Source organism: Anabrus simplex, chromosome 2 (assembly GCF_040414725.1).
Source record: "Anabrus simplex isolate iqAnaSimp1 chromosome 2, ASM4041472v1, whole genome shotgun sequence".
Lineage (NCBI taxonomy): Eukaryota > Metazoa > Arthropoda > Insecta > Orthoptera > Tettigoniidae > Anabrus > Anabrus simplex.
The window spans coordinates 193,387,274-193,410,231 of NC_090266.1; the positions used below are offsets into that span (position 1 = coordinate 193,387,274).

Consider the following 22,958-nt stretch of genomic DNA (forward strand, 5'->3'; position numbering starts at 1 on the left):
ACCTGTCAGTCGACAATTGCTGGTGATAAAAGTCATTATCTCAAGACGGCATAAAGAGGAATACATTTAAAAAAATGCTAGGTTACGCAATTTTGTTAGGAAAATGAACCTGCAAACGAATATGTGCTTCGCGCTGCTGTAGAGGCACTACCCTTACCTCATTTCCATTGAGAAGCAGACGAAGAATTTCTTATATTTTTATCCAATCCCTATTCACGAGGGACTTTTCCCGTGATTAAAAATGCGAAACCAGGACTGCGATCGAATGTGTGCAGACCCTAAAAAATACTGCAAGGTTATCTGTCAGTCGACAATTGCCGGTGATAAAATAGCCATTATCTCAAGAAGGCATAAACAGGAATAAATGTTTAAAAAACGCTAGGTCATACAATTTTGTTAAGAAAATGAACCTGCAAACGAATATGTGCTTCGCGCGGCTGTAGAGGCAGCGCAAAATGCACCGGGGGGCAGAGAGAATGTAACCGTGCCAGTTCGCCCAGACAGAGTCGTTCGTATTTGGAGCGGGTTCGGACCAGGGCTCCAACATTACCAATCAATCAATCAATCAATCAATCAATCAATCAATCAATTACTCTCTTCGTCTCGGCCGACACATTCTCGATGGGATTCATGTCTGCTCCACAAGGCGGCCAGTCGGTACGCTCGACCTGACCTTGCTTTACGAAGCATTTCTGAACTAATCGGGACCTGTGGATCGGAGACAGGTCCTGCTGAAATTGCATAACACCGGCGGGATGAATCACCAGCACGGAAGGTACCATAATAAAAGCAAAGTCATCTCCGTACAGATCATGAAGACTCTTGGAGGGGTGGAATGTGTAGGCTTCCACTACCCGTAACTTCGGCACTTGTCGGGGTAGAGTGGTTAGCTCCGACCACCTTTGCCCCCTGGAATTAACCTAGTACTCATTTTTAGCGTAGGCTGAGTGAACCTCAGGGCCATGTGCACCTCCGGAAGTGAAAATCTCGTTTCTTAAACAGGCAATCGAACCCACGTCTTTCTGGGTGAACCGAGCACGCCTTTACGGCCTCAGCCAGGTAGCCCCTGAATGTACCATAGTATTCTCTAAAATATGCACATATTGCCCGGCGGTGAGATGTTACTCGATTCTTTGCAACATTTCTCTCCCGCGAGTGGTCATCCAACCCCAACACGCAACATATACACGATCGAGCACCGATGCTCGGCCACGTACGCTGGATTTTGTCGGGTGCCGAAAGGGTGAAATACGCGTACCGGCCTATCGTTCACCGAGGGAAATATGCTCTGATCGGAGAATATGGCATTAGACCAATCGCGTAGCACGTTATCCTCGGCAAACGCAAGGCGGTACACCTTCTGCTCATCAGTGAGCTTTTGTTTCTTATAATTAGCCGCTTAGCGTCTCACGGCCATCCTCCAGATGCCGGGAAAATGCGCGGCGTGGCGTAGCTGCATGGCGTTTTTAAACGGGGTCAAATGGGCCTTGGCAATCGAGGGATCGTCCTGTTCCCGGCTCGAGACCCACCATGAGTCCGACCCAGAGCGTCGGCTTATGTCTCCCGATTCTCGAAAACATGTTATCGAACGCGTCGCCGTTCTCTGTGGGTTGCTGGAGCTTCGTCCAGCTTCTGTTTCGGTTAGAGCTCTATATTCTTCGTGCGCCATAGTTGCTGGTAGAATGACCTACCTGTACGTAATCAGCGTGGTGGAGACAGCCTGCAAACTGAGTTGTTTGCCCGCTGTTGTTGCCGGAGGAATGAAAAATCCCAAGAGGATTCGAACCAGTCACCTTCCCACTGTGAGCCTGAGTCCCTACTCACTGGGCTACGGCACTTCACGAACAGGCATGCTGAACACACCTATTAGTTTGCCTGCTAACTTTCGCCAAGCTCGTATTTAAGGCCATCTAACGGAAACAGTTCTATCTAGCTATATGCTTCGCACCCTCTTAGATATTCCAGTTATGATGGCAACTTCTAAATGAGCAATTTTTCATTGCCCCTGAATATCGAACTAGAAACCACAACACATTTTTTGTCGGAAAGTGTATATTGTGTACAAGATGCAACGTTTGCAACACATTACATTATTCTTTATTCTTCATCAAGAACAGTGATGTGCCCTTATCTGGTCCCATGTAAGACATTGAGTTTCTCATTTTCAATCAATCAATCAATCAATACTGATCTGCATTTAGGGCAGTCGCCCAGGTGGCAGATTCCCTATTTGTTGTTTTCCTAGCCTTTTCCTAAATGATTTCAAAGAAATTGGAAATTTATCGAACATCTCGCTTGGTAAGTTATTCCAATCCCTAACTCCCCTTCCTATAAATGAATATTTGCCCCAGTTTGTCCTCTTGAATTCCAACTTTATCTTCATATTGTGATCTTTCCTACTTTTATAAACGCCATTCAAACTTATTCGTCTACTAATGTCATTCCACGCCATCTCTCCGCTGACAGCCCGGAACATACCACTTAGTCGAGCAGATCTTCTTCTTTCTCTCAATTCTTCCCAACCCAAACATTGCAACATTTTTGTAACGCTACTCTTTTGTCGGAAATCGCCCATAACAAATCGAGCTGCTTTTCTTTGGATTTTTTCCAGTTCTTGAATCAGGTAATCCTGGTGAGGGTCCCATACACTGGAACCATACTCTAGTTGGGGTCTTACCAGAGACTTATATGCCCTCTCCTTTACATCCTTACTACAACCCCTAAACACCCTCATAACCATGTGCAGAGATCTGTACCCTTTATTTACAATCCCATTTATGTGATTACCCCAATGAAGATCTTTCCTTATATTAACACCTAGATACTTACAATGATCCCCAAAAGGAACTTTCACCCCATCAACGCAGTAATTAAAACTGAGAGGACTTTTCCTACTTGTAAAACTCACAACCTGACTTTTAACCCCGTTTATCAACATACCATTGCCTGCTGTCCATCTCACAACATTTTCCCCTGACATGCCACCGACTTCAGCAAGTTATTTGTTTAATGTCCTTCCTAATACTACTAACGGTTTCAACCAAATATCAGGGGCCTGTTTCATAAAGCTACAAGCGTACAAGTTGTAGTTACAAGTGGATGTTCCTACACTTGTAGGAAATTTTTGTTTCTTGAACAATATTTCTACAATTGTAAGGTTGGTACATTTCACTACAAGTCTTACAAGTCAGCTGATTTCTGTGAGATAGCCAAGTGGAGTCAAACATGAGTAATCCTAAACAGCAAAAAGTTGCAAATAAAATTTTAATCCTGAATAATATCAGGGAAGCGAAATAAATTTTGTTTGGAGCTTTCTATACTTCACTCACGAAAGAAGACAAAGTTAGAGAGTGGAGGAATATTCATAATATTGCCTTATTTCTGGAAGAGAATTTCCTCTGAGGCTTCACCTCACCCCACAGATTATCTGGAAATTGAGAGGAGAAAGAAGATAGCCCTTCAGATTGAACTGTTAGGAATAAAAATCTATAAATCAAAACTGGAAGCTTTGAAACTTGAGAGACTTGGGCCTACCCAAGTCTCAATACACAAAGGACTTTACAAACTGTGATGAGAATGTAAAAGAGAGGTGGTGACTGAAGAAGCTAATGTATGATTCTGCATTTATATTATATTACTAGCAAGATACCCGTGCTTCGCTACGGTATTATACTGAAATTTATAATTGAATGCTTACTGTTTTAGATATATAATCCTCCGAAATTTGCGATCTGACTCGTTTTCTGCGAGAATCCACCAAAATTCCCGATCTGACTCGTTTTCTATTATTTTACGGCACGTTTCCTCCCATTTTTCAATCTTCATATTCAGCAATCGATTTCGTACTTCCTGGGTTAGGCTCAGGTATTCCTCCCGGTCACTTGGGTCCGTAAATCTGTGCCATCTTTTCCTATAATCATTTTTAATAGGGATAAAATCCTTCAGGAGATCCGGCGTGGTGTCATATTGGGTGCCTTGGCGGCACTGAACTCGCGGCCGGGCTGCGTTCTTAGTCATTACCCGTCCAGGAGCCGTTTCCAGCGCGATCCGCACATTATTATTATTATTAGTACGTGTTGCTGGAATGGCTGATGACAGGGAAAACCGGAGTATCCGGAGAAAAACCTGTCCCGCCTCCGTTTTGTCCAGCACGAATGACACATGGAGTGAACGGGATTTGAACCACGGAACCCAGCTGTGAGAGTCCGGCACGCTTGCGCCTGAGCAACGGAGGATCCTTATAAGTACATTAATAACAGTAAACTCAATTGGTCTCACCTCCTTCTACACCCCACCGCCGTTAAGTTTATGTACCGCCACCTCCCCCCCCCCCCAAGAAAAATTAAAGGAAGGCTTGTTTCTTTATGTTTAAGGGAGATTCCAAACACCAATGTTCACGTCTATTACCTTCAGCTTTGAGATATAAGTATCCCCATAAAAATAATTTACTTTTTGCACTTCATTTCACACTACTTCCCCCCCCCCCCCTACCCAAGTGAATTTCAATTAATTTTTCAATTCTTTCACCCCCCCCCCCATTCATTGGATTATCCGACAATACGTGTTTCTTTACTTTTAAAGCAGATTCCAAATATCAAATTTCACGTCAATAACATCTTCATATTTGAGATATCAGTAGCCTAATTAAAAGAATTCAACACCATTTTCAGTCACTTTTACCCCAAGTGGTATTTCCGAAAACTAAAAATATGTGTTTATGTTTAATAGAGATAAAAAATACCATTTTTCACTTCTGTAACATGTTAAGTTTTTGGAGATATACTGTAAAAATTCTCATTTTAAAATTTCACCCCTTTTGAGTTCCCCTTAAGTAGAGTTTCCCAAAACAAATCACCTATGTTTCTTTACATTTACAGGAGATTCCAAACACCCACATTTTACGTCTGTAACATTTTACGTTTCCAAGATATTCTGTAGATATAGTCTTTCAAAAAATTCACCCCATTTTGTCACTCTTGTTTAACCGCCATTAATTGGATTTTCCAAAAACTATAAAATACGTGTTTCTTTACTTTTAAAGGAGATCCCATATACAAATTTTCAGTTCTGTAATATCTTTCGTTTCTGAGATATATGTATCCTTATTAAAGGCATTTTTCCCATTTTTCACCCTTTTACACCCCTCCTATTGGGATTTAAGGAAACAAAAAAATACGTGTTCCTTTATTTTTAGAGGAGATTCTAAGTACCAATTTTACATCTGTAAATTTTAAAGTTTTAAGATGTAGACACACTCATTTTTAAAAAATTCACCCCCATTTTAACCCCCCAATATTTGTATTTTCCAAGAACGAAAAAATACGTGTTTCTTTACTTTTAAAGTAGATTCCAAATACAAATTTTCAGGTCTGTAATATCTTCAGGTTCTGAAATATAAGTAGCCTCATTAAAGGCATTCAACCGCTCTTTCACCCCTTTTCACTCCTCCTATTGCGATTTTCCGAAAACAAATAAATGCGTGTTTCTTTATTTTTAATGAAGATTCTAAATACCAATTTTTACATCTGCAAACTTTAAACGTTTGGGGATATAGATTCACTTATTTTAAAAATTCACCCCCTTTTCACCCTCCGATTAATTGGATTTTCCAAAAACCAAAAATACTTGTTTCTTTATTTTTAAAGGACATTCTAAATACCAATGTTTACATCTATAAACTTTAAAAGTTTTGAGGTATAGATACACTCATATTAAAAAATCATCCCCCTTTTACCCCCCACCATTAATTGGATTTTCTAAAAACAAAAAAAATACGCGTTTCTTTATTTTTAAAGGAGATCCCAAACAACAATTTTCAGGTCTGTAATATCTTCAGTTTCTAAGATATAAGTATTCTCTTTAAAGGCATTCTACCCCTTTTTCATCCCTTTTCTCCCCTCTTATTGGGATTTTCCGAAAACAAAAAAATACGTGTTCCTTTATTATTAATGAAGATTCTAAATACCAATTTTTACATCTCTAAACTTTAAAACTTTTGAGATATAGATGCACTCATTTTAAAAATTCACCCCCCTTTTCACCCTCGCATTAATTGGATTTTACAAAAACAAAAAAATATGCGTTTCTTTATTTTTGAAAGAGATCAAATGTACCAATTTTGAGGTCTGTAATATCTTCAGTTTCTGAGATATAAGTACCGGTATCCTGATTAAAGGCATTCAACCCCTTTTTCACCCTTTTTCACCCCTCCTATTGGGATTTTTTGAAAACAAAAAAATACGTATTTCCTTATTTTTAAAGGAGATTCTAAATACCAATTTTCACATCTGTAAACTTTTAAAGTTTTGAGATATAGACACACTCATTTTAAAATTTCACCCCCCTTTTCACCCCCTTAGCGACGGAATATCCAAAAATCCTCTCTTAGCGAGCACCTACATCTTTATATGAATATATCTGCAAAATTTCATTTCTTTATGTCCAGTAGTTTTGGCTCGGCGATGATGAATCAGTCAGTCAGTCAGTCAGGACAAGCTACTTTATATATATAGATTACCTCCTCTGTATTAAACGTTAAAGGAGTTTGTCTGTATAAATAGCTACCTTTTATATGGCATTATTTTATTTTATATTTTACCTTTATAAGATATTATTTCACTTGATATTTTAGGTAAGCACACTTCCAGGCCAGTTAGCACTTGCAGAGTAAAACTGAAGATTTGATCCACACACTACCATGCAATTTAGGGAATGGTTCCCATGCCTATAAATAAAGTCGCTCTCATGTACTACCCCAGGAGCACCAATGTTTATTAGTGTTCCATCAATACATCCACAACCGAGCTCGATAGCTTCAGTCGCTTAAGTGCGGCCAGTATCTAGTATTCGGGAGATAGTAGGTTCGAACCCCACTGTCGGCAGCCCTGAAAATGGTTTTCCGTGGTTTCCCATTTTCACACCAGGCAAATGCTGGGGCTGTACCTTAATTAAAGTCACGGCCGCTTCCTTCCCACTCCTAGCCCTTTCCTCTCCCATCGTCACCATAAGACCTATCTGTGTCGGTGCGACGTAAAGCAACTAGCAAAAAAAAAAAAAAAAAAAAAAAAAAAAAAAAAAAATACATCCACATACTTGAGGCATACGAGCAATAGCATGGAACTCTCGACATACGTGGCCAGTTTGCTCTGGTCAGTCAAAAACTGTGGGAACCATGACAATATTCACTGCATTCACAACTGAATGAACTGCTCTGCACACACTAGATTTTGATACACCATACATAGTCTATCATCTATTGCCCTCCATTTCCTAACCAGTGTAATGCTACAAGTAACTTATTTTTGGGATAGAGCACAGTTTCTGTTAGTTTCATGCTGATTGCCTGCATATTGAGAAGTGACTCCAGTTTTACTGAACTCATTCTAAATCTTTCATTGTATTCATAAAAGCTTGTGAAAGCCATGTTAACCCTACTTCTGAAAGTTTTTTTTTTTTACGTCTTTGTCCATCCCCTATTATATCTTCATCACTATCGTTGCTACTATATAACAAATACATTTCCACACAAAAATTAACACAAAGCTTGAAATCTAATTGATTATTGAGTGTTTTACAGCAAATTACACAGGCTTGTATTCAACCTTACATGTCTAAAACAACTTATAAGGAAATAGTATTTTCTACAAGTTCCTGTACTCTACAAGTATCTTCATGAAACACAACATGAATTTTGACTTGCGGACAAGTCTTGTAGCTTGTATAAATACATTTGTACCTACAAGTGCTTTTATGAAACAGTAATTACTTTTTTCAACAACTTGTATGAAAAATTACTTGTAACTTGTAGACTTGTAGCTTTATGAAACAGGTCCCAGACTGTCGGAATTATGTCCCGCATGTGTTCTGTAATATTCAGAAAGCCAAAAATATTGTATATGTGCGCTTAAACACCCCAATTCTGCAGGGATTGAACAAAAGGTCAATGATAGACTACGCCACAAAGATCGGCTAAGAAGAAAACTATTTGATAACCTATGTTACTACAGGGTCTGTGGCTGAGATAGTTTACACAAGAGATATCACAATAAAGTGACTTGTATAGTTTGCGCACTTTTTAGTGATAGATTTTTGTACTCTGTTGAGGAGTAAGAAGGGAGTACTGCCGGTTCCGGTAGTACTGCCAACTGAATGGAAATGAAATCTGAATTGGATCGATAATATGATCGATCGATATGAATTTTCTAAACTTTTATTATCTTACGCCAACAACGGTGTCACACACACAATATTTAATACTATATAACATTTCCCGATGCGAAACGTGTTCCTAGCATGAATTCTATAGTTTGGCTTTGCTGTGTAAACAACAACAGTACGAGTACTTAAAGTGTACGCCAGATGTCGCACAGGGATGATAAGCGATTCTTAGTTTGTGTTTCAAAGGTTGCGAATACGTAATAATAATAATAATAATAATAATAATAATAATAATAATAATAATAATGCTATTTGTTTTACGTCCCACTAACTACTCTTCTACGGTTTTCGGAGACGCCGAGGTGCCGGAATTTAGTCCCGCAGGAATTCTTTTACGTGCCAGTAAATCTACCGACACGAAGCTGACGTATTTGAGCACCTTCAAATACCACCGGACTGAGCCAGGATCGAACCTGCCAAGTTGGGGTCAGAAGGCCAGCGCCTTAACCGTCTGAGCCACTCAGCCCGGCGTTGCGAATACGAATCTCGAAGATAACCAAAGTCGACCGATTCAGCACTAGGGTGTAAATCTATCGCTAAAAAGTGCGCAGATAATATATAATAGCGTGTTTCTTTTTTTCAGTCAACCAACACGCGATGAATGTACAGTTTAATATAAGTGGGCGAGTAATTCAAATAACTTAAAAACTGACATTGAAGATATTGGAGATGAAATACGTAAAAGGCTAACTGCCTTACGTCATTCATTTAAGTTTCCTGACAGTAACTCAAACATAAAATAATCAAACATAATCAAACAATATACTTAACACACACAGCCTAGGCTTGTCAAGACGACTGCTACCGAGGCAGGAGATTTTTCAGTGTCGGCAGGCAAGTGTGGCAACTTCTCAGCCGTATTAATATTCGCAGCAGTCTCTCATATCAGACAAAACTTTAGTTGAACACATGAGGCTAAATAAAGCCTGTTTCCGCTCTCAGTCCAGGATTAAAATCCTTGAACAAGCTGGAATCGAACCCGAGCCCTCCGGGTAAAAGGCACACAAGCTACCATGGGACTGGATCAGACAACGGGCATGATTTATGTCTTCTTAACAAGTGCTTTTCCATTGTTTAAATTCACAGTCTTTCTTCCTTTCTTTCCTTATTAATCTGTTTACCGTCCAGCGTTGGCTTTTATCTCGGACTCAGCGAGGGAGCCCACCTATACCGCCTCAAGGGCAGTGTCCTGGAGCGTAAATCTTTCGGTCGGGGATACAGCTGGGCAGGAGGACCAGTAACTCGCCCGCACTTGCTATGATGAACTGGGGCCAGTGTGGGGATTGGAAGGCAGAGGGGAGGAAGAGACCGTGGCATTAAGTTAGGTACCATCCCGGCATTTGCCTGGAGGAGAAGTGGGAAACCACGGAAAACCACTTCGAGGATGGCCGAAGTAGGAATCGAACCCCTCTACTCAACTGACCTTCGGAGGCTGAGTGGACCCCGTTCGAGTCCTCGTACCACGTTTCAAATTGTCGTTGCAGGGCTAGTAATTGAACCTAGACCTGCGGGGACACCACAGAGGGGTAGTCTTTTCTTCTTCTTATTCTTCTTGTCGTCCTCCTCCTCTTCTTTCCAAGCGTTCCCCCAATTACGTGGGGTCTGAAGTTTAAATTGATTTAATTAATTTGGAAGTTCAGCACGAGTTGATATCTATGAAAAACCTATGTTCATATAATAATTGTGATACCTGGTTCCTTACTTGATTGGTCAGCCTTCCATTCAGTGGGTCTCAGGTTCGCGTCTGGTTAATTCCTGTGACTCTGACTTCTTATAGTACACACTTTTCTTATCATGCACCATACTACTAACCACCACAGAAACATGTACTACTGAATACCGTACATCCTTCTACGTAGTGTTGGAATGCAGAGGGGCATCCGGCCGTAAAACTGGGCTAAATCCACATGGAAAGAAATCCTCATGCAAAGGAAGAAATATAGCCTAATAACTATCAACACTGAAGGTCAAACCATGGGGTTGCTCTGAAGAGCGCAAGAGGTGATTAGATCCGTCTAAACTACTGTGGACCGGGCGAGTTGGCCGTGCGATCAGGGGCGTGCGGCTGTGAGCTTGCATCCGGGAAATTGTGTGTTCGAATCCCGCTATCGGCAGCCCTGAAGATGGTTTTCCGTGGTTTCCCATTTTCACACCAGGCAAATGCTGGGGCTATACCTTAATTAAGGCCACGACCGCTTCCTTCCAACTCCTAGGCCTTTCCTATTCCATTGTCGCCATAAGACCTATCTGTGTCGGTGCGACGTAAAGCAACTAGCAAAAAAAAACTACTGTGGTGTGATTAGCTGCCACCCGCGGAGGCTCGGGTTCGATTCCCGGCTTTGGCTCGAAATTTGAAAAGTGGTACGAGGACCACTCAGCCTCGGGAGGTCAAGTGAGTACAGGCGGGTTCGATTCCCACCTCAGCAATCCTCGAAGCGGTCTTCCTTGGTTTTCCACTTCTCCAGGAAAATGCCGATATGGTATCTAACTTAAGGCCACGGCCGCTTCCTTCCTTTTCCTTGCCTATCATTTCCAATGTTCCCACAAGGCCCCTGCTCAGCATAGCAGGTGACAAGACTAGGGCAAGGTACTGGTCCTCCTGCCCTGTTTTATCCCCCAGACAAAGTGTGAGGCTCCAGGACACTGCCTTTGAGGCGGAAGAGGTGGGATCCCTCACTGAATCCGGAGGAAATACCAACCCTGCAGGGCAAACGGATTAAGAAGGAAAGAAGGAAAGAAAACTACTGTGAGCACCGGTATTTAAGACTCCTCTAGCGCTCAGCTGTGCCGACTTCGCGTGTCTACCTCTTACCCGGAAGCCTCGGGTTTGATTCCTGGTCAGGTCAGGGATTTTTACCTGGATCTGAGGGCTGGTCCGAGATCTACTTAGCCTACGCGATTATAATATTGAGGAGCTATCTGACGGTGAGATAGCGGTTCCGATCTATAAAGTCAAGAAGAAGGGCCGAGAGGATTCGTCGTGCCAACCACAGGACACCTGGTAAACTGCAGCCCTTCGGGCTGAGCAGCGCTCGCTTTGTAGGCCATGGCCCTTGGGGACTGTTGCGTCGTGGGTTTTGGTTTGGTAGCGCTCAGCTAGTCAAGTGCCCCGAGGGTGTCCCACTGAAAAGCGTGAAGCTCCTCTCAATTACGCCGATCACCCCTGGAGCCGTAACCTCTTCGACTCTTTTTACCCGTTCTTAATTTTGACTTTCCTTGTAGCTCACATGAGAAGGAGGGAATTCCTAAGCTGCCTTATAGAACGGGTATGTATTTGATCAACTATGACGTGAGTAGAAAGAAAATAATTTATAGACATGATACTTGGGCTTATGCCGTGTCAAGAAAATGAAGTGAAATTTAGACGTTTCATCGTCTGAATTTCAAAAACACATTGTTTGAGAAGCCTTTCTCGTGGACAGACCAAATTTCACCTTATTTTCTTGACACGGCATAAGCCCAAAAGCCTATACAGTATCATGTCTATAAGTACGGGCCGTAAAAGCATCAATGGCAACAACGTAGTTTATGTTGGCGTTTCTTTGTACAAAATCAAGTCTTGCTTTACTCCCAAACCCACCCACACTCACAGTCACCCTCGGGTCACCTGATCGGCATTGCAGCGTAGTTGGTTGAGGCGCTACCTTCTAAGATATTGTGGAAGCGATTCTCGGAGCAATCGGTTAACACTGAGAGTGATTTAATGCGAGCTTAGTAGTGTATTAGCACGTAGAAGAACACCTTCTTTAGGGAAAAACTGCAATGCAACCTTGTCTGACAAGATCTCTTTGGAATGTCTGGAAATAATAATAATAATAATAATAATAATAATCATAATAATAATAATAATAATAATAATAATAATAATAATTTCGTGCGGCTATTTCTAGCCGAGTGCAGCCCTTGTAAAGCAGACCCTCCGATGAGGGTGGGCGGCATCTGCCATGTGTAGGTAACTGCGTGTTATTGTGGTGGAGGATGGTGTTATGTGTGCTGGGGCTGTACCTTAATTAAGGCCACGGCCGCTTCCTTCCAACTCCTAGGCCTTTTCTATCCCATCGTCGCCATAAGACCTATCTGTGTCTGTGCGACGTAAAGCCCCTAGCAAAAAAAAAAAAGTGTTATGTGTGGTCTGTGAGTTGCAGGGATGTTGGGGACAGTTACAAATACCCAGCCCCCGGGCCATTAAAATTAACCAATGAAGGTTGAAATCCTCGACCGGCCGGGAATCGAACCCGGGGCCCTCTGAGTCGAAGGCCAGTACGCTGACAATTCAACCGAAGAGTCGGACATAAAATAATAATAATAAATAATAATAATAATAATGATAATAATAATAATAATAACTGTGTCGAACCGTCCACTATCGGCTGTTAGGCCTATGTAACGCTAGAGTACCACAATTGTACTTTTAAGAACAGGGATGTTAAGAATGAAAAATGAAAATCCTCAGCTTGTTTCCAGTCATTCGACCGGGTTAGGAATGGAATAAATGAAGCCCCCATCTAGCGGCGAGGATAGGAATTGTGCCGGCTGCCGAAGCCTGTCACACTCCTCTGGGGCAATTATTAATGACTGACAGACGAAATGATATTGGAGTGTGTTGCTGAAATGAAAGATGACAGGGAAAGCCGGAGTTCCCGGAGAAAAACCTGCCCCGCCTCAGCTTTGTCCAACACAAATCTCACATGTAGTGACCGGGATTTGAACCACGAAACCCAGCGCTGCCGCCTGGGCCACGGAGGGTCCCAGGGATGTTAAAAGGGCCAATATATTTACCGAGACGACTTTCTTGCTTTAAAACACTCCTAAATGTGAATTGAGTGCACCAGGATTCAATCCTGCCACCTAGATTACAGGAGGCGAGAGCTTAACAACAGCGCCACTCAACCAACCAGTGGTAGAATACCGATGATTCAACCAGCCTTCAGGTTTATAGCGAGACACGCTTTGTCAGCGTGCTACGGTCCATTTATGACGCGTTGTAGTTTTGAAGCAAACATGCCTGTAATTTTCAATAACACAGTGAATACAGACGTTCCGGTTTCCTGAAACTGTTGAGGAAATGTTTCGCGCAGTCACTTTTGTGAGGACAAGCTGATATAGTGAGCACGTGCTAGTACACCGTTTGGTGTAGTGATATGGAGATATGACAGTCACTCGCAGTATACAAGGGTTTCGTAGTGGAATGGAGAAAGAACTGCGGCAGACAAGCCATGAAGGTCAACTGCGGTGCGGTGGTGAGATAACTTATTCCACTACTGTGTTACAGGCCACTAAATCATAAACGCATATTCCACGTATTTACTTTTTTATCCCCGAGAAGTTTCCAGTCGTTCATCGCCAGAGGATTATTGCTTAACAATGTAGAGGCTCACTTCGATTGGAACAGGCAATATTTAACCTACATTGACAGGCATTACAACTTATTGTTTTTGGGAAGAAAATACTACTCCTGCATGATAAATCTTAAATTTGAGTAATTCAACCTCAAATGAGGTTTTAACGAGAACACTTTATAGGAATAATTTATTCGTGAATGTTTCGAAAGAATACAACTTGCATGGGCAGAAAAAAGGACAATGTGTTTAGTTCAAGACATCTTTTTTAAATCCCAAATTCTGGCGGAACAAAATAAAACCAAATTTAAAATATTACTGCACAAATAATTGTAACGTATTAGTTATGTAGAAACTAGACATGCATATAAGGGTCAATGAAAAGAGATCATGAAGAGATTGACAGATATGGGCAGCACAGAACTCGGCAGGTGTACTAACAGAATATGCCGGGGTCACTGAAATTTAAATGACCGATTGTTTGCACAAACCGCCTTCTACGTACATTCTTTTAAAAATATTGCTCAAAACAATCAGTAGAACACCATAATATACATACATTATTTTCTATATGAACGAAGATAAAGAAATACCGAAAGCTGAGAAACGTACAACACTATTTAACATCACGTAACGAAAAGTATATGAATAATCAATTTCGATGGAAATAAATAATTATTTCAGTTTTTTTTTTTTTTTTAAGTGTTCCTGTAATAGATTTTGAGCAGTAGGATGCAATACTAGTACCTAAACGTCCCTACAACAAATGTTTCTTAGGAACAAAAATAATTAATGAAAGTTCTAAATAATGCATCTTACCTTGAACGTGGAATGTAATGAAGAGCTGTCGATGAGGCCGGTGGTGGAGCCCATAGGGGTGGCACGAAGTGCGCCCTCCGCCGATGTCTCGGACAGGTAGTAGGAGCTGCCGTTGCTGCTAGATGCAGGACTTCCTGAACGTCCTAGAGCTGGTTCAGAAGAAACAGCGGGCGCTATGACGGGCGCAGGATTCAAAAGTCGCAGGTCTGTCATCGCCCCCCTGACACTTCGACCACTGTCACGCACACTGTCTTCCCGCACGGTCTGTGGCTGGCGCTTGGGCTCACTCTCCGGCTTGCTTACGTTCGCGACAAACTGCTGCCTTGCGTTTCCTTTCTCCTCACTGGGAGCGCTATCGTCTAGCACACGAAACACGCCGGCTTGGGCTACAACCGGTCCTTCCTCATGACTGCTGTTGTAGAACGAGATTGCGCGTCCCGCCACCTGCGAAAATGCGAAAACATCAAGGTCCAACAATCACAGTGCAGTTCACAGGAAGAGAAGGATCCAACAAAGGTCAATTAAATAAAAATGAAGATAAGGAAACATTCAGCATAATTCTTACAAATAATCCATGTTACATCTACTTTAATTTAGCTGGGAATTCAATGCTGGTGGCTTAGGAATGTTTGTCCCCTCTCCTTTTCAATGTTTACATAGAACAGGCAGTAAAGAAAATCAAAGAGAAATTTGGAAAGGGAATCACAGTCCAAGGAGAGGAAATCAAAACCTTGAGATTTGCCGATGATATTGTTATTTTATCTGAGACTGCAGAAGATCTTGAGAAGTTGCTGAATGGTATGGATGAAGTCTTAGGTAAGGAGTACAGGATGAAAATAAATAAGTCCAAAACAAAAGTAATGGAGTGCAGTCGAACGAAGGCAGGTGATGTAGGAAATATTAGATTAGGAAACGAAGTCTTAAAGGAAGTAGATGAATATTGTTACTTGGGTAGTAAAATAACCAACGATGGCAGAAGTAAGGAGGACATAAAATGCAGACTAGCACAAGCAAGGAAGAGCTTTCTTAAGAAAAGAAATTTGCTCACTTCAAACATTGATATCGGAATTAGAAAGATGTTTTTGAAGACTTTTGTGTGGAGCGTGGCATTGTATGGAAGTGAAACATGGACGATAACTAGCTCAGAAAGAAAGAGAATAGAAGCTTTTGAAATGTGGTGTTACAGAAGAATGCTGAAGGTGAGATGGATAGATCGAATCACGAATGAAGAGATACTGAATCGAATTGGTGAGAGGAGATCGATTTGGCTAAATTTGATGAGAAGAAGAGATAGAATGGTAGGACACATCATAAGACACCCAGGACTTGTTCAGTTGGTTTTTGAAGGAAGTGTAGGTGGCAAGAATGGTAGGGGTAGACCAAGGTATGAATATGACAAACAGATTAGAGCAGATGTAGGATGCAATAGTTACGTAGAAATGAAAAGGTTAGCACAGGATAGGGTGGCATGGAGAGCTGCATCAAACCAGTCTATGGACTGATGACTCAACAACAACAACAAAGAGTAAAATTGTTGTTACTGTAGTGCAAAGTTTTTGCACTTTCTACTCATTGTGTTATCTAGTTAGGTTAAGGGATGATCAGTACAGATTAATGCATTCTAATGGTAATTACAATAGCCTTTCGCACTTCCATGGTTTTCAGGTAACTTCCAAATTGACTCCGCTGATTTACGAGGAGTAAGCCAGCCCTCAGTATGTAGAATAATCAGAAGAATATCGATCCTGATTGCCCGAAGACCGCCTCACCTGACCACAACACACGAAAATGAAAATCCACAGCCTGTTTCCAGTCATTCGACCGGGTCAGGAATGGAATGAATGAAGCCCCCATCTAGCGGCGAGGATAGGAAAAGTGCCGGCTGCCGAAGCGTAACTGTCATTACCGGGTGAGTGAGAATCCACACATTTAAGTTGGAAAGGTAACGAATATAACGGTGTGGTACATCGTCTTCAATTGTTGGTCCATTCTTTCGCCGCACAACAATGAATGGTGACATGTATCCGGAAATGATGCAAGATCGTTTATGGCTCACGGGGACAACATTGCACAACTTCACTTTACACATGATGGTGCACCCCCACATTTCGCAAATGACGTTCGCGAGAGGTTCCATGACCATTTCCCAGGTCAATGGATTGGCGGACGTGGCCCACATGAATGGCCAGCTCGCAGTCCAGATATTACACTCTGCGACTTTTTCCTTTGGGGATGGGCGAAGGAAGAGTTGTTTCGACAGAAATCAAGAACCTTGAATGAACTGCAAGCAACATTCACCGCTGTGTTCCACGCGATATGTTCAGAGCGGCAGTTGCAAGCATACCGGATCGCTTACGAAAATGTGCTGCCAATGCAGGGGCTTATGTGAAAATAGAGCCAATGGCAAGCAAAACCTTAAGGTCCCCTGTGTGCAATGCCTTGGTTTCAAAGAATCACATAACTAATAAAAACGTTACAGTAATTTGAAGATAGGGCGTTGCTTATCAAACACCCTGTGCTTTCCCCAAGCCGTCGAGGCTTAGCGATGAGAATTTTAAGTACCAACTACTTTGTATTTTTTCCAGGAAGATGTAGACGAAATGAAGTAATACGATTTTCCTTACACACTTTGGCATCATTCCAGCCCCATGCGAAAAAATGTCAGCGATTCCCTTAAGACTGGTGTTCCGTGAAGTAATTGTAATTGTAACTTTCCTGATTAAATGCTTGAAAGTCCGGCCCCGCCGTGTAGGGGGCAACGCGTCCGCCTGTCACCCGGCGGCCCCTGGTTCGATTCCCGGCCGGGTCAGGGGTTTTTACTTGTAAATGATTAATATCCCTGGAGTGGGGATTGGGTGTTTGTGTCTTCCTTAACGTTAATTTCGTCACATTCAACACTTTACACTTCCGAAATTTCCAAATACACGCAGGTTCATAACATATGGTGCAAAGTAGGGGCAAAAGATCTTTCTAGGTCGACGCCCCGAATAAACAGCATTTTATATATTTTTTAAAACTTTTTGAAAAAGCAATGTGTAATTGTACTTGAGGAAAATCTTTTTTCAGGCAACTGTAATTCATCCCAGTTACTTTCATCTTGTACTTTTGCCATCAGTGATATTAATAATAATAAGAAGAAGAAGAAGAAGAAGAAGGAGGAGGAGGAGAAGAAGAAGAAAAGAAGAGGACATGCCTTGTCAGATTACCGTATACAAATACCTGAAAAGCTGTCGCCATACATAAATAGACCCAATTTGCACTGTGCAGGAATTTTACTTCAAGTAGGAATACCTTTTCATATTGAAAATGATCTTTCTTTTCTCTTCCTTTGATAGCCGATTGTGCTCGATGACTTTCTCAACGCGCGCTGTGGGTCACGTAGCTGTCAGCTTGCATTGAGGAGATAGTGGGTACGACCCCAATAGTCGGCAGCCCTGAAGATGGTTTTCCGTTGTTTCCCATTTTCACACCAGGCAAATGCTGGGGATGTATCTTAATCATGGCCACGATTACTTCCTTCCCACTCCTATCCCGTCGTCGCCATAATACCTATCTGTATCAGTGCGATGTAAAAAAAAAGAAAAATCTCAACCATATTTTATAGTCTGTGTCTTAGGCATATCTAGTCCGACTCATTGGCTGAATGGTCAGCGTACTAATCTTCAGTTCAGAGGGTCCCAGGTTCGATTCCCGGCCGGGTCGGAGATTTTAATCTTCATTGGTATTCCAGTGGCTCGGGGGCTTGCCTTTGTGCTGTCCCCAACACCCCTGCAACTCACACTCCACATATAACACTATCTTCCACCACAATAACATGCACTTACGTACACATGGCAGATGCCGCCCACCCTCATCGGAGGGTCTGCCTTACAAGGGTTGCACCCGACTAGAAACAGCCACACGAAATTATTATAGGCATATCTAGTCTCTTACAATGAATTATTTTAGTACGTGGCCATATTTACGTATTATTTTTTCTTTTTTTGCTATTTGCTTTACGTCGCACCGACACAGATAGGTCTTATGCCGACGATGGGACAGGAAAGGCCTAGGAATGGGAAGGAAGCGGCCGTGGCCTTAATTAAGGTACAGCCCCAGCATTTGCCTGGTGTGAAAATGGGAAACCACGGAAAACCACCTTCAGGGCTACCGACAGTGGGGTTCGAACCCACTATCTCCCGGATGCGAGCTCACAGCTGCGCGCTCCTAACCGCACAGCCAACTCGCTCGGTACGTACTATTTATATCATACGATATCATATAGGCTGTTGTATGTAATGATGTAACCACCTTCACTGGTGCAGAAGTTCGATATACTATGTAGTATATAGAATAGAATAGAATAGAATAGAATAGTAGTATGGTATTCTATGATAATTTTCGTACCGAGCTCAATAGCTGCAGTCGCTTAAGTGCGGCCAGTATCCAGTATTCGGGAGATAGTAGGTTCGAACCCCACTGTCGGCAGCCCCAAAGATAGCTTTCCGTGGTTTCCCATTTTCACACCAGGAAAATGCTCGGGCTGTACCTTAATTAAGACCACGGTCGCTTCCTTTCCATTCCTAGCTCTTTCCTCTCCCATCGTCGCCATAAGACCTGTTTGTGTCGGTTCGACGTAAAGCTACTTGTAAAAAAAAGATAATTTTCTTATACACGGTGTATCGAAATTCAACGACACAACTTCAGGAATGGATTCCTCATGCAGAGAGAAGAGAGAACATGACAACAGTGGCTTTGTTTTGTGCCCTCTTTTAGTAGCACTGTAGGCTAGAGCTCTCGGATGACAGCGATCGTAGAGGTGGCGCTCATCACCCTGTGGAATGGAGTTCTATGTACATTTTACTTGGTGGATTAATTGGGAAAGGGTGATCGTCAATGTAGATCATATGTGAGCAATGTGAGAGCCTCATGCTAACGGCATGAGCACGGGAAGAGCGGAGAACAGCTGACTTCTAGTGCTGTAAACACTAAATGGCGATATGCGGAGTCAAGGCACATGCAAACCCACAGCTATGTACCTGGCCGATTATATTATGTTTACGCAGTATTATCGTACAGCCTGGCTCCATGGCTAAATGGTTAGCGTGCTGGCCTTTGCTCACAGGAGTCCCGGGTTCGATTCCTGGCAGGGTTGGGAATTTTAACCATAATTGGTTAATTTCGCCGGCACGCAGACTGGGTGTTTGTGCCGTCTTCATCATCATTTCATCCTCATCACGACACGCAGGTCACCTACGGGATTCAAATCGAAAGAACTTGTCCTCGGACACTCCCGGCACTAAAAGCCATACGCCATTTCATTATCGTACAGTTCAATTGCCGTGCTGTAATTTTAAACAAACTTCACGTTTGTTTGTTACTCTGCATTATTTCTATGAGTACAGGTAGTAGTCAAAGGAGCATTTAGTTTTCACATGTCAAAATAATTACGTTTGTGTCCTACGCATGACCTAATGAATAATTAAACGTATTTACTTAGCTCAAGACGTTTGTATACAAATAACGTATTTCTCCCTAATAGTGATGATGATGATGATGATGATGATGATGATGGTTAAAGGGGCCTAACATCTAGGTCATCAGCCCTCAGCATAATCTAATGCACTGAGTAGAACGAGGCATTAGGCAAAATAAAACTGTTAAAACGTTATATCTGTTTAGATGTGCACCTCTTCACTAGTTGTGACTGATTGTGGGAGCCGTGCAAGCAGCTGCTAGGTTGTACACGCATGCAAAGAAATGGTGTCCCGATATAAACAATCAACACTGCCCCACTCCAGTACTGAAAATGAGGGGAGGGAATCCTGCTGGAATAACATATTTTCCTCTTGTTAAACGAATGGTAGCAAATCGGAGGGACAATTTTCTAGATGTTCTATGCAGTGTTGCTCCCCGCACAAACACTATAGATCTCCGCAAACCATACGTCCCTGCTCCATACACTGCAGATCGTGTAGCTCACCTGGTCGACTTGGCGCACGCAATCAACCATCATTACCACTACGTAGAACATTTTCTCGTCATTGAACACAATGCTACCGAGCTCGATAGCTGCAGTCGCTTAAGTGCGGCCAGTATCCAGTATTCGGGAGATAGTGGGTTCGAGCCCCACTGTCGACAGCCCTGAAGATCGTTTTCCGTGGTTTCCCATTTTCACATCAGACAAATGCAGGGGTTGTACCTTAATTAAGGCCACGGCCGCTTCCTTTCATTTCCTAGGCCTTTTCCATCCCATCGTCGCCATAAGACATAGGCTATCTGTATCGGTGCGACGTAAAGCAAATAACAAATAGCAAAAAAACAAAACAAAAAAAAACAATGCTTCTCCATTCGCCTCACTAGATGGCACTTTGCCTCGATCCATCGGGAGGATGGCTGCACGGTGGTGCAGTCTGCCTAACGGAAACTGTCATCGCAGCTCAATTACAAGTTAAGGGTTACGGATGGTTTTTAGCCGATAATTTGGTGCGACACTACCTTTACTGTCCGGTATGGCCTCTGGTACTATTTATTTACTTTATTTATTCTCAACTTACATTTGTGGCGAAGTTAAGGCTCACGGCCCACTCTTACACTTAGCCACTTTCAGTAATAACATTAGGTAAAAAATGTAAACATAAAAATAAAAACAAGATATAAAAATTCTACAAACAAAAAACTAAATACTAGGGACAGACACGCAACACGGTTGATACAACATAAATAAAATTAAAATTAAATGCTTAATATCGCACATATAATGTTGGGGATCATTGTAAGTATCTGGGCGTTAATATAAGGAAAGATCTTCATTGGGGTAATCACATAAATGGGATTGTAAATAAAGGATACAGATCTCTGCACATGGTTATGAGGGTGTTTAGGGGTTGTAGTAAGGATGTAAAGGAGAGGGCTTATAAGTCTCTGGTAAGACCCCAACTAGATTATGGTTCCAGTGTATGGGAGCCTCACCAGGATTACTTGATTCAAGAACTGGAAAAAAATCCAAAGAAAAGCAGCTCGATTTGTTCTGAGTGATTTCCGACAAAAGAGTAGCGTTACAAACATGTTGCAAAGTTTGGGCTGGGAAGAACTGGGAGAAAGGAGACGAGCTGCTCGACTGAGTGGTATGTTCCGAGCTGTCAGCGGAGAAATGGCGTGGAATGACATTAGTAGAGGAATAAGTTTGAGCGGCGTCTTTAAAAGTAGGAAAGATCACAATATGACGATAAATTTGGAATACAAGAGGACGAATTGGGATAAATATTCATTTACAGGAAGGGGAGTTAGGGATTGGAATAACTTACCAAGGGAGATGTTCAATAAATTTCCAATGTCATTGAATTCATTTAAGAAAAGGCTAGGAAGACAACAGATAGGGAATCTGCCACCTGGGCGACTGCCCTAAATGCAGATCAGTATTGATTGATTGATTGACTGATCGATTGATTGATATTATGATATATAGCAGGAAACCAAAACTACAGTTGTTTGTTATACATATTAATTACCGAACAGCATGATGTAAGATCGCGTAACATAACAATATAGTTATTATTTTTTACGCGCCGCTAACATCTTTTACGGTTTTCGGAGACGCCGAGATGACGGAATTTGGTATCGCAGAAGTTATTTTACGTGCCAGTAAATCTACCGATACGAGGCTGAAGTGCTTGAGCACCTTCAAATACTACCGAACTGAGCCAGGATCGAACCAGTCAAGTTGTGCTCTACCATTTGAGTTGTTCAGCCCGGCAAGATCGCGTAACAAATTGGTAGGGCAATAAGAATGAAAATACTAGTAATACGAATAATAATAGTAATAATAATAATAATAATAATAATAATAATAATAATAATAATAATAATAATAATAATAATGACTGAAGTTCATAACAAACATGTTACATGTTTGTAACATACATGCACTGACTCATACAACTCAGTTATACTGTATGTGCCCAGGAAAAACTTACGGCAGGCAGATTTGAATGTAAGGGAGGATGTCAAGTGCCGAATAACCATTGGGGAGCATTTCAGAGTCTCGATGCAGTAACTATATAAGAATGATGGAAGGAATTCGTTCGATTTAGTGGACTTTCAAATAGGTAGTCAGAACGGGTACTAATTATGTATAATGAAATGGAAAACGAAAATTAGAAGGTAGGTAAGTGGGAGTGTCTTGGTGTACGGTCTCAGTGTAGGCCTACCTCTACATATCGCTGCAGTCCGGAACTAGGCGTTCACCATGTGCACATTCCTCTGATCTTATAATTATAAAATGCCGAAAATTCTGTTACACCATTAACATTACATAGTAAGTCATTGTTTCATGTAAGGAGCTTAGGGTATCTTGGTAAACTTACTAACACTTCTCCACAGAATGCTCAATTCAGATAAACCAAATTACATTTCTAAACACTTTAAATTCCTCTCATCAAATCATCACAGTACAGAATCCGGTTCCTCTCTTGCTATACCTTTTTACACTGCCCTACGGTCTACAACCACTCTTTCGCAATCTCAGCTACTCGGCCAAGGAACTCCCTCACTCCCAACATCCGGGACGTAACTTCCTTTAATAAATTTAAGGTGGACTGTCGA

The 22,958-nt window shown here is 41.9% G+C and overlaps 1 protein-coding gene across 1 annotated transcript in view; it reads right to left on the bottom strand.

The window, feature by feature from the left end:
* The window catches only part of LOC136863997 (sodium-dependent nutrient amino acid transporter 1), a 463,829-nt gene that overhangs the window by 320,829 nt on the left and 120,042 nt on the right, over positions 1-22,958 (bottom strand). The window contains exon 2 of the mRNA XM_067140491.2: positions 14,376-14,819. Coding sequence (XP_066996592.2) covers positions 14,376-14,819 — 444 coding nt within the window. The remainder of the gene's footprint in view (positions 1-14,375; positions 14,820-22,958) is intronic.